General features: G+C 41.6%; 6 protein-coding genes, 1 long non-coding RNA gene and 1 other non-coding gene across 9 annotated transcripts; 5 read left to right on the forward strand and 3 right to left on the reverse strand.

The window, feature by feature from the left end:
• The first annotated feature begins 109 nt into the window (after window positions 1-109).
• LOC145708314 (phosphatidylcholine:ceramide cholinephosphotransferase 1-like) lies at window positions 110-3,527 on the forward strand. Of its 2 annotated transcripts, XM_081785974.1 has the most exons (10): window positions 110-205; window positions 730-832; window positions 886-969; window positions 1,617-1,829; window positions 1,872-2,003; window positions 2,046-2,117; window positions 2,158-2,286; window positions 2,327-2,366; window positions 2,414-2,561; window positions 2,608-3,527. In XM_081785974.1, exons 2-10 carry the CDS (start codon window positions 778-780, stop codon window positions 2,875-2,877), a joined length of 1,143 nt encoding a protein of 380 aa, XP_081642100.1. In that variant the 5' UTR covers window positions 110-205; window positions 730-777; the 3' UTR covers window positions 2,878-3,527. The 2 variants fall into 2 exon arrangements, with proteins under 2 accessions (XP_081642100.1, XP_081642099.1); XM_081785973.1 differs by lacking the exon at window positions 110-205 and having other exon boundaries at window positions 437-832.
• A 2,180-nt stretch (window positions 3,528-5,707) lies between these two features.
• LOC145708505 (uncharacterized) lies at window positions 5,708-6,379 on the forward strand. The gene is made up of 3 exons (XM_081786184.1): window positions 5,708-5,865; window positions 5,945-6,037; window positions 6,205-6,379. Exons 1-3 carry the CDS (start codon window positions 5,755-5,757, stop codon window positions 6,313-6,315), a joined length of 315 nt encoding a protein of 104 aa, XP_081642310.1. The 5' UTR covers window positions 5,708-5,754; the 3' UTR covers window positions 6,316-6,379.
• A 174-nt stretch (window positions 6,380-6,553) lies between these two features.
• On the reverse strand, window positions 6,554-6,626 carry TRNAR-UCG (transfer RNA arginine (anticodon UCG)). Its single transcript has one exon. It is a non-coding gene; the product is annotated as a tRNA-Arg (tRNA).
• Window positions 6,627-6,909: 283 nt separating this feature from the next.
• On the forward strand, window positions 6,910-8,204 carry LOC145707215 (L-xylulose reductase-like). Its single transcript, XM_081784707.1, has 8 exons — window positions 6,910-7,006; window positions 7,118-7,179; window positions 7,221-7,341; window positions 7,416-7,519; window positions 7,561-7,637; window positions 7,713-7,822; window positions 7,885-8,039; window positions 8,084-8,204. The coding sequence occupies exons 1-8, from the start codon at window positions 6,969-6,971 to the stop codon at window positions 8,143-8,145; spliced, it is 729 nt and encodes a 242-aa protein (XP_081640833.1). The 5' UTR covers window positions 6,910-6,968; the 3' UTR covers window positions 8,146-8,204.
• A 121-nt stretch (window positions 8,205-8,325) lies between these two features.
• On the forward strand, window positions 8,326-9,921 carry LOC145706755 (uncharacterized). Its single transcript, XM_081784194.1, has 5 exons — window positions 8,326-8,627; window positions 8,738-8,841; window positions 8,888-9,044; window positions 9,092-9,218; window positions 9,266-9,921. Exons 1-5 carry the CDS (start codon window positions 8,586-8,588, stop codon window positions 9,493-9,495), a joined length of 660 nt encoding a protein of 219 aa, XP_081640320.1. The 5' UTR covers window positions 8,326-8,585; the 3' UTR covers window positions 9,496-9,921.
• Window positions 9,922-9,954: 33 nt separating this feature from the next.
• Window positions 9,955-11,141, reverse strand: LOC145706754 (phosphoglycerate mutase 1-like). Its single transcript, XM_081784193.1, has 4 exons — window positions 10,953-11,141; window positions 10,633-10,907; window positions 10,410-10,587; window positions 9,955-10,245 (listed from the first exon to the last, which is right to left on the reverse strand). The coding sequence occupies exons 1-4, from the start codon at window positions 11,089-11,091 to the stop codon at window positions 10,070-10,072; spliced, it is 768 nt and encodes a 255-aa protein (XP_081640319.1). The 5' UTR covers window positions 11,092-11,141; the 3' UTR covers window positions 9,955-10,069.
• Window positions 11,142-11,612: 471 nt separating this feature from the next.
• Window positions 11,613-12,064, forward strand: LOC145706766 (uncharacterized). Its single transcript, XR_014134709.1, has 2 exons — window positions 11,613-11,828; window positions 11,878-12,064. It is a non-coding gene; the product is annotated as an uncharacterized LOC145706766 (long non-coding RNA).
• A 220-nt stretch (window positions 12,065-12,284) lies between these two features.
• On the reverse strand, window positions 12,285-13,004 carry LOC145706764 (large ribosomal subunit protein bL12-like). The gene is made up of 4 exons (XM_081784206.1): window positions 12,905-13,004; window positions 12,756-12,841; window positions 12,499-12,703; window positions 12,285-12,450 (listed from the first exon to the last, which is right to left on the reverse strand). Exons 1-4 carry the CDS (start codon window positions 12,978-12,980, stop codon window positions 12,287-12,289), a joined length of 531 nt encoding a protein of 176 aa, XP_081640332.1. The 5' UTR covers window positions 12,981-13,004; the 3' UTR covers window positions 12,285-12,286.
• Between the last annotated feature and the right edge of the window lie 5 nt (window positions 13,005-13,009).

The following is a 13,009-nucleotide window of genomic DNA, read 5'->3' on the forward strand; positions in this document are numbered from 1 at the left end:
AGAATGGATCATCCAGCAATCATCTCAAATACTGTCATAAGCGCGCAAATTTACTCTTCAGGAAAGCTGCTCTAACTCTGAGTGCAAAAAATGAGGATTTGGCGTTTGACCAATGAGCGTCAGCGCGCTCGAAGCAGCGCGAGAATTTCTTTTCGTTCTTACGATGAGAAATTAGAGAAATCAAATCAAGATTACCCGCAGGATCGTGCTTAAATTTTATCTAAAAGAGGTTTATTTTTTCCAATTGCTAGTTTATTTGCTTAATTCATCCACAATTTAACGTTTAAGTTTCCATAGTTTCAAAAACTCTGAAAATAAGAAAAGTCAGTCAAGAAATTCTCTCATAATTTGCGGTCCTTCGTAGGAAATACGATATTTTCTTCCCAACAAGCCTTTATTTGCAGATTGATCAGATATGAATGCAAACAATAAGTGCATTTTTCCGTCTACAGCAAAACTCAGCGTTAATAGATTTCCCATTCATAGATTCATACTCAATTTCTCCTTTTTTTTTCAAAAGCAAAAGTCCGAGTTTTTCTCCAATGATCAATATTTGTGCAGTGAGAGAATATTGATTGCACCTTTCTGGTTGAATACTGTCTCGATTCTCGATCGCAATTCTCCATTTTTTCAATTGAAATTCGTTCAATTGGGATTGTACTAAATGTACTGGGTTACGATTGAGGAAATAGTTAATCGAGCAAATTTATGAAGCACGGGGAAAGAGAGCAGCTGCAATTTCTGTCGAGCAGCTTTTTCGACAGAAGCGCGACGACGATGACAAACGAAAACACAGAAATCATTATCGAGTCTGGCACCTCGACAGAACAAGGTACACAACGCGTTAGTTGATTACTGCCAGTCGAGCTCACCGCGATTTTTAAGGGTCTTCTTCGAACGATGAGCCCTCGGTCAAGTGCCGGAAGAATACCGCCGCCCCCACAGCCGAAACTCGCCAAAGCGATTCAGGTAACAATCAAATCCTAAAGCCGAATTAGGTGTGAATTAATACGCTGCCAAGAAACACAACTCGAGCCACAAATATTTGCAAAAAAGCATGATTTTATGGCCCCGCATAACATTTGGAGTATTTCTCGATCTGGAAGGCGTTTCTCTTCGACTCTACTGTAGAATTAACTCGCGCTTTTCAATTTTTATAAATCGAGAAACAAGGGATCTATCAAGGTAAACAAAGTGAAACGAACAGATAAAAAAGATTGGATTTGAGCCTTTTGCACCATAAAAAGTGTTTTATATGAATCAGGAATCTGCGAACATGAGAAGTTGAGGTAGATTTGCTTTCGACATTATTCTTATTAATTTGAGCTCATTCAAGCGTTCTTTAATTTTGAAAAAATTAGATTTGGCTATCAATTGTCAATTGAAGTGCCTAGTAGTCTTGAAAAGTATTCTTTTATTTGGTTGAAATAATAGCCTCGGCGTAAATGGCTAAAGCGCATTGTTATGAATGAGAAGAGCGTTTTTTCTTGATCTCGGCGCGTGGTCAAGAGAGCGAGCAGCCAACTTGCTCGAAAGGAAGAAAACGATTTTTACGAGCTTCAGAAAAATTACGATATTGAGAGAGACGAATCAATTCTCACAATTTTTTTGTTCAGACTCTTTTCATGAAGAAGACGAAAGTGATCGAGCGATGCTGATACAGAGATCCAGTGCCAGAAGACGGCAGAAGGAGTCCACGTCAAAGTTTAAATCGCCACAAAAGAGATACGTCCCAGAATGGTGGAAAACATTTGTCATTTTAATCTACTTGCAATGCTGTCTGTTTCTGATGACGGTGACGGAAGCAATCGTCCACGACAAAGTGCCAGGTATTCAACCCTGTTCATTTTTCGGCTTTTTGACTTGTTTAGATCAAAACACCACTGCTCCTCTTCCTGATATCGCATGGGAATTGACCGCAAAGTGGCCCTTCGAGACTGAATTTGGGAATCACCTCTGTTTCAAACTTACAGAAATCATTATTCTCTGCCTCACAGTTCTAGGTAAAAAACACCTTCTTTTTCACAAAATTACGAATGATTTAGCTCATCTCCACTTTATCACTCATGTTCACTTCTCGATCGTCTTTCGTCGCTGGTTATTTCACGTCGGAACAGGTTTTGCTCGCTCTCCTGCATTTTTGCTAAATGTTATTAGTCTATCTGTACAGAGTGCTGACTATCTCCGTCACAATCCTTCCAGTGCCCAAGTTACCGCCGAACCACTGCATGCCAAAGACGGACGGCTCGGTCGAACAGATTCTCCAAAGAGCATGGAAGACACTCTCTGGCGCAGGGATGGAAATCTGAGCGGCACGGCACGGCACGGCACAGCGGCATGGACATGACTGGCATGAATATGTGTGGGTAAGTCATTATTATAGCCGTCTGAGCTTTTCTTATATAATATTCAGTGATTACATGTACTCTGGTCACACTTCGATCATCACTTCTTCGGCGCTCTTCATTTTGGAGTATTCTCCGCGCCGCTGGTGGGTCTACCACTACATCGTTCAAATTGCCGCCATCATCGGCGTTTTTTGCATTCTAGTCGCTCATGAGGTACCATCACTTATTCCCTTTTCGTTCCTCCTATTTACCAATTCAGCACTACACGATCGACATAATCATTGCTTATTACATCGTGTCCAACCATTTCTGGATGTATCACACGATGGCCGCTATTCCTGACGTAACGAGTCCTACTGGGTCATCTACTCGGGTCCCGCTCACCCGAGCCTGGTGGTGGCGCATTTTCAGATTCATGGAAGTGAACGTTCCAAGCCCGCTGCCGATCGCGCACGAGAATCCGCTTCTTCGCGTGCATCGCTATTTAAAAACATTCACAGCGAAGACGCAGCCTCTAAGTCCGATCTAACTCGAGCTCTGAATGTCTGAATGAAACTGAAGTAGCCATGAAACACACACAAGCGCCTGGTTATTTGTATGATGCCTTTTGCTGACGGGTATTTATTTTTCTTGTAGGTATTGCCAATTTATTTTCTCCCGAAAGTAACCAGACGCGTGTCAATTTATCTTTACTTTTATCAATCCTAGTTCCAAGCTCTTGTATCTGTTCCTGTATTATATTTTTCTTTGGGCGAGATAACGACTTTCCCCGTGTTGAGTATCTCACTCTCTTCTCAAGGTACAAAGATCTTCTGGTTCCGACAAAACTCTTCTTCGCTTTCCTGTTTATTCCTTTTCGAAAACAAGACCTCTTTACTGAAACTCTTTCCGCTCATTTTGTCACATAACCTCACCACAGGTTGGTGATCCTATTTTCGATTATGCAAGTTCAACGCGAAGAATAGTACATTACAGATGATCCGCTCCTTGAAGCCAACAAGGAGTCCGTAAATCTGAGTATTTATTGGCAAGTGTTTTTACTGATATGCTATAACTTTAATTCTTCATTCTTCCTTTGTCTTATATTTTTTCTGTTCATACATTATATATTTTCTGCTGTATATCGAACTTTTCTTAAATACCTAACAAACAACGATGACCTAATAAATACTTCAAATAAAGTTATATCTTTCTAAAAGGAATGTTTCCACCTTCTGATGGATATTCCTTTCGCCTTCGAGAATTTCAGCATTGCGCAGTCTGCATGAAAATTGAGACTTCAAAAAGGGATTTCTGTTGGTGAAATATTGAGAATCTCTTTCTTCTAGTGCACACCTGACTCTTAAGGGAATCAAGATGAATTTAAATATCGGACGGAAAAGATCTACTAGTAGAAGGTTGTCTTATTAGCATCAGATTGGATCATTTATCTCAATCAGCGGGATGACCAGTTCCGATCTTGGTGGTTATCACCTGCGCAACCGAACTTTTTCGGTGTCTGCTTATTGATCACTTTACGCCCTCTTTCGGTTGATCTTATACATTTAATCGGGCACTGAGCCCACACTCTATCAAAAAACTAAAATGTCAGACAATATCTACTTGAAATATGACGGCTTCGAAGGATACCCAAACTTCCAGATTCGATTGAATCCGATGGGTACAAAAGACTGCGACTTCGAGCTGTCCTGCAAATGCAAATTCCGAGTTCCAGATATTCCTCTCAGAGATGCGACTTGTGAAGGAACGCTCATCGAAGACATCTACCAAGGACTACCGATCTTCTTGGCCGGCCTGTACAAAGGGGAAGTCGTCCAGAAAGAGGAATCGCTGTGGAATGTTCCCGATTTCAAACCTGCAAAGCATCTCTTTTGCCCGAAAGATGAGGGGCAGGTACAGCACGTCAAGGAATTCGTCGAGCAAAGACGGGCAATGCTCATTGAGTCTGGAGGGAAAGAAATGGAGAACTGCAATTGCTGCCTCTACGGCAACGACACATTGCAGACGATGATGCACCTGATTATTTTCCGAAGCACAGTCCAAGGATCCTCCCACTCGTCAACATCCAGAGACTTGACTTCGGCAACGAAAACAGCGAGGAAGGGCCCGCGCCTACCAAAGGCCGTCAAGAAAGTGCTCCAGAAGGCTCACAAGGATCTCGAAGCCGCGACAAAGCCATACACGTCTGATGAAAAGATGGCAGAGCTGTTCAAAGAGACCGTCGGAGTCAAGCCACAGAAGAAATTGATCAAGAAGAAGCCGAATCAAGGAAAAGCACCAAATAACATCCGCAAGACGAAGAAGCCAGCACGTCTATGAGAAGTTTTCCGTCAGATCGAAACTGCCACTTGTCTACCTGTACTATTCTATTCCATACTAAAAATAAACCAAGAGGAACGGTCAACTCATGGTAATAATAATATTATTAAATTTGTAGAAACTCTCTCCGATGGAGTTCATAAGTCTTTTCCATGGCCTGATAATTTTAGACTAAAAACTTTTAGTTCGCGTAGATGAGGTTTCAATTTGAGCGGGGTTACTCTCTTGCGCTCGGGCGTTATTGTGTGGTAGCGCGATGTGGTGTCGCCCGAAACTGTGTGTCCATCCCGATCGCTCATGTTTTGAGTGCTGATTGGCTGTGATTTTAATAATCGGCCCTTATTGGGCAACTAAGAAATCTTATTGCAATTCCCGAAAGAAAAAGCAACTCCTGGATCAATTCAAAGAGAGCCGAAGTAGGGGGTGACCTTGTTAATTCTAGAGTAGGTTCATGTATTGCCTTTCATTTCGGGTAAGGCTGAGCGTCCCCACAAATTGTAGGCTACAACGAGCAAGGCACGTGCACCTACTTACAGGATGAACAAGGTCACCGTCAATTACATTAAAATGTCGGACAATATTGTCAATATGTTCGTGAAATTCAATGGCTTCGAAGGATTCCCTGACTTCCAGATTCGGATGAATCAGATGGGAACTGGCGACTGCGATTTCGAGCTCTCCTGCAAATGCAAATTTCGAGTTCCAGACATTCCTCTCAGAGACGCCACTTGTGAAGGGACACTCATGGAAGACATCTACAGAGGACTTATGACATTCTTGGCCTGTGTGTACAAAGGAGAAATCGTCCAGAGAGAGCAATCTCTTTGGAAGGACCCAGATTTCGTTCCTGCAAAGCATCTCTTTTGCCCTGAAGATGAGCAGCAAGTGGAGCACGTCAAGGAATTCATCGCGAAAAGACGGGCAATGCTCATGACGACTGGAGGCAAAGAAATGGAGAACTGCAACTGCTGTCTTTTTGGAAACGATACAATGCAGACTATGGGTCGAAACAGACTACCACTATAGACTGGACTTCAGCATGATTTGTTGATTTTTGTCCAAATTTCTACCCCTGTTACAGACAATAATGCACATGGTTCTTTTCACAAACACCGTTCAAGGCGCTTCTCCCTCTTCAACATCAAGCAACTTTGCTCCGGCGACGAAAACATCGAGGAAGGGCCCGCGCCTACCAAAGGCACGTTTTTAAATGTTCTAATTTTGTAGCCCTGTTCTAAGTAATAATCATTTACTTTTACAAAAAAAAAGCGTGAAAGGCTGTCAAGAAAGTCCTGCAGAAGGCGCACAAGAATCTCGAAGCGGCGACTAACCCATTTACTTCTGATGAAAAAATGGCAGAGCTGTTCAAGGCAGAGTTGCAAAATCTAATAGATTGCCGATTGTATTTTTAGCTGATTTAATACTATTAATTATTACTAATTTATAAGTAGTACATAATTTAAAACTATGTACTATAGTTACTATAATACTATAAAATTTATAGTATAAATTACTAAATTTTCAACTCTGGTCCAAGGAGGCTGAAATCAACGAAGATAAAGGCCCGAAAAGTGCATCGAAGAAAAAGCAGAAGCAAGGAAAGACACCGAACAACACCCGCAAGACAAAGAAGCCGACACGCCTCTAAGAATTTTCCCCAAACTGTGTCACTGCCCCTTATCTTGCATAGCTTGATAGCATACCGAAAATAAACCAAGATTAACACAGACCAAGAGGGAGAATACTTCCGAAGAATTCAAACTCTTTTGTTAGCATGTTTTACAGAAAATAATTATCTTATTCATAATTTGTAGGAACAGACGGTGCAGGACCAATAATCGAAATTGTCGATGATTTCTAGACACTTTTTCACAAGAAAAAAGTTTTGACCACGATGGGACTCGAACCCACAACTTCCTGATTCGAAGTCAGACGCCATATCCATTAGGCCACGCGGCCGCTGGAAGCCGAGCAGAATCTAGAGTACAAATATATAAATACAAAGCATTTTAGAGAATAATGGTAGATATCCGATAATCTCGGAAGTCAAAAGTCAAAAAGACGCTGGATCCGAGAAAGAACGGTAAAGCTGAAGCTTTAAATGTGATCATAAAATGAGCTCTCATTTTCTGTCAAAGCTTCTTCTTTATCAAATTCTTTCTGCCAAAAAATTTCTGCAAAGCTGTTTTATCTGGAGTTGCAGAAAAAGATCTTGATCCCGAGAGTCTGTGAATGATTTACTGAGCAAGCAAAAGAAGGCATGAGTCAATAATAACCTGGGGCGTAAAGAGAGAGCGGAAAATGGACTTTTCGGGACGAAAAATCGTAGTTACTGGAGCAGGAAGTGGTTGGATAGTTAATTTTACGAGTTTTATTGGGTGCATATAATTAGATGATCTTATTTCTAATTTAGATCTAACTAGAAATGATCGTCAGTAAGACCACTAAAAAGGAAAGGGGATAGGACGAGGAATTGCGCAGAAACTCGTTCAACTAGGAGCATCCGTATACGGTAGACATCTTGGCATAAGTACCAACTAAAGGAATCTCTAGCTGTCTCACGAACACAGTCTGATCTTGATGGCCTCAAAGCAGAGTTAGGAGAGAGGCTGATTCCGATCCAATGCGACGTCTCAAGCTGGAACGATATCGATCAAAAACTCGGAGCACTAGAAGGATAGGGCTGATTTGTGTAAAATTAATCATGCAAATATGTACTGTTTAATACAATTAAATCGAGCTTGAATGAGGGATCGACGGACTCGTGAACAACGCTGCTGTGGCGATTTGTCGACCATTTTTGGAAGCAACCGAGGCAGATTTCGATACCCAAATGAACATCAATGTAAAAGGTCATTCTTTTCTATATCAATGATGAATATTTTCGGACTAGGTGCGATGCACGTGGCTCAAGTAATCGGCAAAGATATGGCGAAACGGCAAAGAGGGTCGATTGTTAACATTTCTTCACAAGGAATGAGTTCAAGATAAACTTTTGGCAGATACTTGGCTAATTTATCAAGAATAATAAACGAACTCGAGCCTCAAGCTTCCCAAGCTGCCCTAGCAGATCACGTGGTCTATGGAATGACAAAAGCCTCCCTTGATATGCTCACGAAAATCATGGCGCTTGAGCTTGGTCCGCTCGGAATAAGGCAGGAGTTAACAAAGTATTCCCGAGCACCTTGTTGATTGCTCTTTTTAAACTTCAAAACAGAACTAATGCTGTCAATCCGACGGTGGTTATGACTGCGATGGCGAAAGTAGGATGGTCTGACCCAGCTAAGGCAGGTCCTATGCTTGCCAAAATTCCACTCGGCCGATTTGCTGAGGTCGAAGACGTAGTAGGGCCGGTGCTATATCTTCTTTCAGGTAGCAAATTAGCTTCAAATTCAAAAATATATATGCAATTTAAGACCTTTCTTCAATGGTTAATGGAACAACTCATCCAATCGATGGAGGATTTTTAGCTCAGTAAGTGAAAATGATATAGTACTTAGCTTCATCCTGCATAATAAACCGAAAAAACGAAACAAGATAAATTATGGCTTTGATATTGTCTTAATGATCAGGACTGACATACTTTGAGATGGAGAATCCTATATAAATGTGTTATTTCTACTAGCTTCAAGAGCTCAATCGGTGGGTCAATCAAGCAACAAGCAGAACAAATAGATATAAACTCGAGAAGTTCAAGGAGTTCTAATCAGTTGACTTGGTAACCTATTGATACAATATGAAGTGCTCATTCACAATGAGGCTCGAATTAGTCAGTCTCCAACTTTTACGACTTCAATAAGGGTAGCTTTTATCCCTAGCATAGAGACTGAGTCTATTTCTCGTTTCGTCACACTTTCTGAGCACAATTACGATTTTGAGGATACAAAGAGAGACATAGAGAGAGAAGATAAGTGCAACATGAAGCGAGTGAAACTTATTTTTCTTGGGATTATCATCATCGATAAAGGGAGCAAAAGAGCAATAAGTACTTAAATAGTTGATAAGATAGTCCGAAACATAAATGAATCACCGGTAAAGTGACCGACAAGATAATCTTTAATGCGATTAAAGAGCTCATTCTCGCACTCGGCGGTTTTGGAATTTCTGCATATTTATACGCACAAGTCCCAGATCCTCGAAATGTGCTATCAATGGTGCCACTCTGTTTTATGGGGTAAGACTCAGTTGTAGGAAGACACTCGATAAAAATAAACCATCAGGTACGCTGTGTTCGTAACACTCCTCGGAGCATTGGCAGGAAAATGCCAGAGCCACTGGCTTCTGCTCTTCCATCTTATTTTCGGCTTTATCGCCATCATTGGGTTCAGCGGAAGCACGGTTATCAGCGGAATGTGGCTTGGCAATAAAACTATAGTGGTAAGTTCTAAAACCAATGCCAATCATTAGAAATATCAATTTTCTAGCCGATATCAAGCTTGGACAATTCTACACTGACTGCCTTCCGAGAAATCTGTAACCTAGACAACCTTGGCACGGATTTGGACAGGATAGAAGCTAACAACGGCACCGATACTGAAGAGCCATTTCCAGGTGCTTATGAGACAATAAGATAGTTAATCCCGCAACTCTCTGTTCAGGAATCAACGTTGACCGCAGCACTGTGCTTGACTTTATGGGGCTTTTCCGCCTTTGCGACGCCAGTGAATTGGCAACAGATATTATTCTCGGTCGAACTAGTGAAACAACCGCTTATCTTGTCAACATCATCATGGCTTTATGCATTTTTTCAGGAAGGGCTCAGAAAGTCTCCCGTCTATTGAGAAACCACAGAAACAATAGAAACTCTTCGTCACTAATCACAGTATAAGTAAATAGAGGAACTTGCTATTTCAGGGAGCACTTATGTGAAAGCTCATCAAAAAATTGACTGATAGGTAAGTGATTAACTAACAACGTTCAGACTAATAAAAGACTGACGGGCCCAACTTCCTCAAGTGACGAGGACAAGTTGATTGTCTTAATGAGTTAATGGATCATAAAGATGATGTTCTCGCTTCAAGGGCCTACCGGACTAACGTTAAATACAACAAGATTGCGTGGCAATATTTCTGAGCTTCATGAAGGGACCTGCTTCGTTTTTTATTCATTGACATTTATCACTGGAGTCTGCTTCATGAATGAAATCAAAACATATGGCTGGTCGGCATAGAAAAGTTGGATCGTCTTAACAGCTTTCTATCACCCAGGTCGGTTTTTATCTGTTATGTGAACTGTATTTAATAAATAAAATACACTGATATGGACCTTGATTTCAGCAGAAACACAATCTAAGAGGCAATTATATATTTTGTCGGGCACAGAACACACAGAACTAGAAACATAATACTTTTTGTAGGGCAGAATATAACATGTGAGAAAACTTTAGTTTGAAATTGAACGATTTACTTCTTGGCGCCGCCAGTCTGAGCAGCAACTTTTTCCATGGCGGCCTTGACAGTCTCCTCATCTCCGAGGAACTTCATCGAAACAACGGGCTTGAAGTTCTCATCGAGCTCGTAAACGAATGGGATTCCAGTAGGCAAGTTCAAGCCCATGATTTGGTCCTCTGTCATGTCATCTAAGAAAAGGAATAAGTGCCGAGCTACTCTTATTAAGGCCCCGCATGATCGGAGGACCAAAAATTTCAAAAGCCCGAAAAAAAATGTTGAATATTAATTTATATTGTTCCTGTCCCTAGCTTTTCTTAGGTTTCCGAAAATAAGAGAGATTATTTTAACTTACCGAGGTACTTGACAATGCCTCGAAGGGAGTTTCCATGAGCGGCAATGAGAAGCTTTTTGCCCTCCTTGAGCTGAGGGACAATCACGTCGTTCCAATATGGGAGCGTTCGTTTGATGGTGAGCTCGAGCGATTCGCAAGCTGGGAATTCTTCAGCTGGAACGTCCTTGTACTTGGGGTTCTAGAGGAAACAGTTTGGCTATTTTAACTTAGTCTTGATTAGAACCTTTTGAATGGTTTCGAAGTAGGCATTCGCCTCAAGGATGGCAGGTGGAGGAGTGGCGAAGGATCGTCGCCAGATCTGAACCTGATCAGCTCCGAACTTTTCGACGGCTTCCTTCTTATTCTGGCCTGTCAAATCACCATAGTGGCGCTCGTTCAAACGCCAGGTGTAGTTGATTGGAATGTCTTGCTGACCAAGAGCCTCGAGAATCGAGTTGCAGGTCTTGTTGGCACGCTGAAGGAGAGAAGTGTGTGCAGCGTCGAACTTGTAGTTAGCGTCTATTAAGCGGTCATAGAAACGAGAAGTAAAAAGGAGAAACTTACTCTTCAAGGCCTGTCCAGCAGCGGCGGCCTCAGCAACACCGGCTTCAGAGAGGTCGGCGTCGAACCAACCACAGAAAAGGTTCTGCTGATTCCACTGGGACTCGCCGTGGCGGACCATAACAATTTCGTACTTGGCCATACTGTCTCTATAAATATCACAGATTTTCTTTGGGCTCGCTTCGCTAAAAATCTAAGCTAGAAGAGCACGAGAACAGACAGTTTTTGAACTGCTAACAGTGTGACAATTATGCAACAGGCATTGAAGAGTTACATAAAAAGGGGGTAAATCAAAGGTGAGAAAATTGCTCTTTACGTTGACTGATATCGGTACCCAAGGGTGTGGCATAACCCCGGGGGCATACAATTTGAATCGTAAGAGTATCTATAACTTGAAAATCAAGAACGAATGTAACTTAATGTTGACTTCAGCTCTCCCGAAATGCCATTATCAGGTAGTGTCAGGGTGACACGATGAGGGTTTTGTAAAGACCTGAAATCACTTTATATAATTGTATAGCCCTATAGTTTTTAAGTGAGAGTTCTAACAAAACTATTCAACTAAGTCTGAAACCCACCGAGGCTTCAGTATATCATGTTTAGCAATCATCATTACCAAAAATTCGTCTCGACAATTTTCCACAATAATGAGAAGCTCTGAGATTAGTCACCCCTCTTGCTAAAATGTTCCCGGGCATAAGATCGAACGAGACGATCGGAAAGCTGCAATAAGCCCCTTTCACTCGCACAATCAGATAGCAACCACCGACAACACCCAATTCGAAAAAATTGCCTTTTTAAAACGAATTCCAGCAAACTCGAAAATGCCTTTAGCGAAAATGGACACACCTGATCCGACTACTTGCTCGGGAATATTTGGTAAGAAATTATCTGGATCAGCTGATTGAATTTAATAATACAAAATTAGAAGCTTGTCGATCATCTGGAATTTCTACGTCGAAAGATTGCGCGAACTACAAAGAAAAATGCTCGAAATTCGTCAACTTCAAGCGCATTTTTCCCAATGAGCCTGCTCAAAAGACCGATTTCGTTCTCAAAAACTAGCCTGTAACATCCAATTCTATTCTGAAATAAAGCATTCTAAACACTCTGAATCTCGAAACCAGAGCAAAGTCGCCAGGTTATTTTGAGCACTAGAAAGTGTTCTCAGTTTTATAATTCTTTCCCTTTACAAATAAATTCCGATATAGTTTGCATTGTATAAGTTTCAATGACGAGTATAAGATTGGAGAGTTTCTTCGAAGCAAAGCATTTCAATGGCAAAGCTCGAGGAGTTCAGCAGATTCGCAATATTTATATATTTTATTCAGATGCTTTTACTTCATCTCAACAGTGGCGCCTTCCGCCTTGAACACTTCCATAATTTTTTCGGCTTCTTCCTTGGCCACGTCTTGTCTCAGAACCTTTGGCAGATCTTCGACAAACTTCTTCGCAGAGACCAGATTCATGTCAGGCATATTAGCTTTAATAGCTTTGATAACTGAAGCCAAAGATTAAAGACGCGTCCTTCAAATCATCCTAAGAATACCTTTAATCTTATTCTTGGCATCGAAGCCCGTCATTGTGACTGTGAACTCGGTTTGAATCTTCTTAGCTTCTTCCTTTGACTCTTCGGCGGCTTCTTCCTGAGGAGCAGCGGCGGCAACTGGGGCCGCGGCCGCTGCTGGGGCAGCATAAGACACTTCGGAGATGTTGAGGCGCTCTTTAAGTGCTGTGTTGAGATCTGCGACTTCCTTTGAAAAGATGGTGATTAGCGAACTACTACTCTCAGAAAAAATGAGTTACTTGGAGAGTCAGGCCGGCAATAGCATCAACGAGCCCAATTACTTTTTCTGATGGTTGTCTTTCCTCGTCGTCGACTTTTGGGACAGCTAGAATCACAGTCAGATTTACTCAAATTCCCCAAATGTTCATTTATCTCGGCTAAACAGTACCTGCGAATCTAGCAGCACTGTATCCGAAAGATCGTCTGACAACGCTGGTCTGCATTCGAACAATGTGCGAAAACATAATATTATATTTCTATTATTTTCTAAATA

Source organism: Oikopleura dioica, chromosome XSR (assembly GCF_907165135.1).
Source record: "Oikopleura dioica chromosome XSR, OKI2018_I68_1.0, whole genome shotgun sequence".
NCBI lineage: Eukaryota > Metazoa > Chordata > Appendicularia > Copelata > Oikopleuridae > Oikopleura > Oikopleura dioica.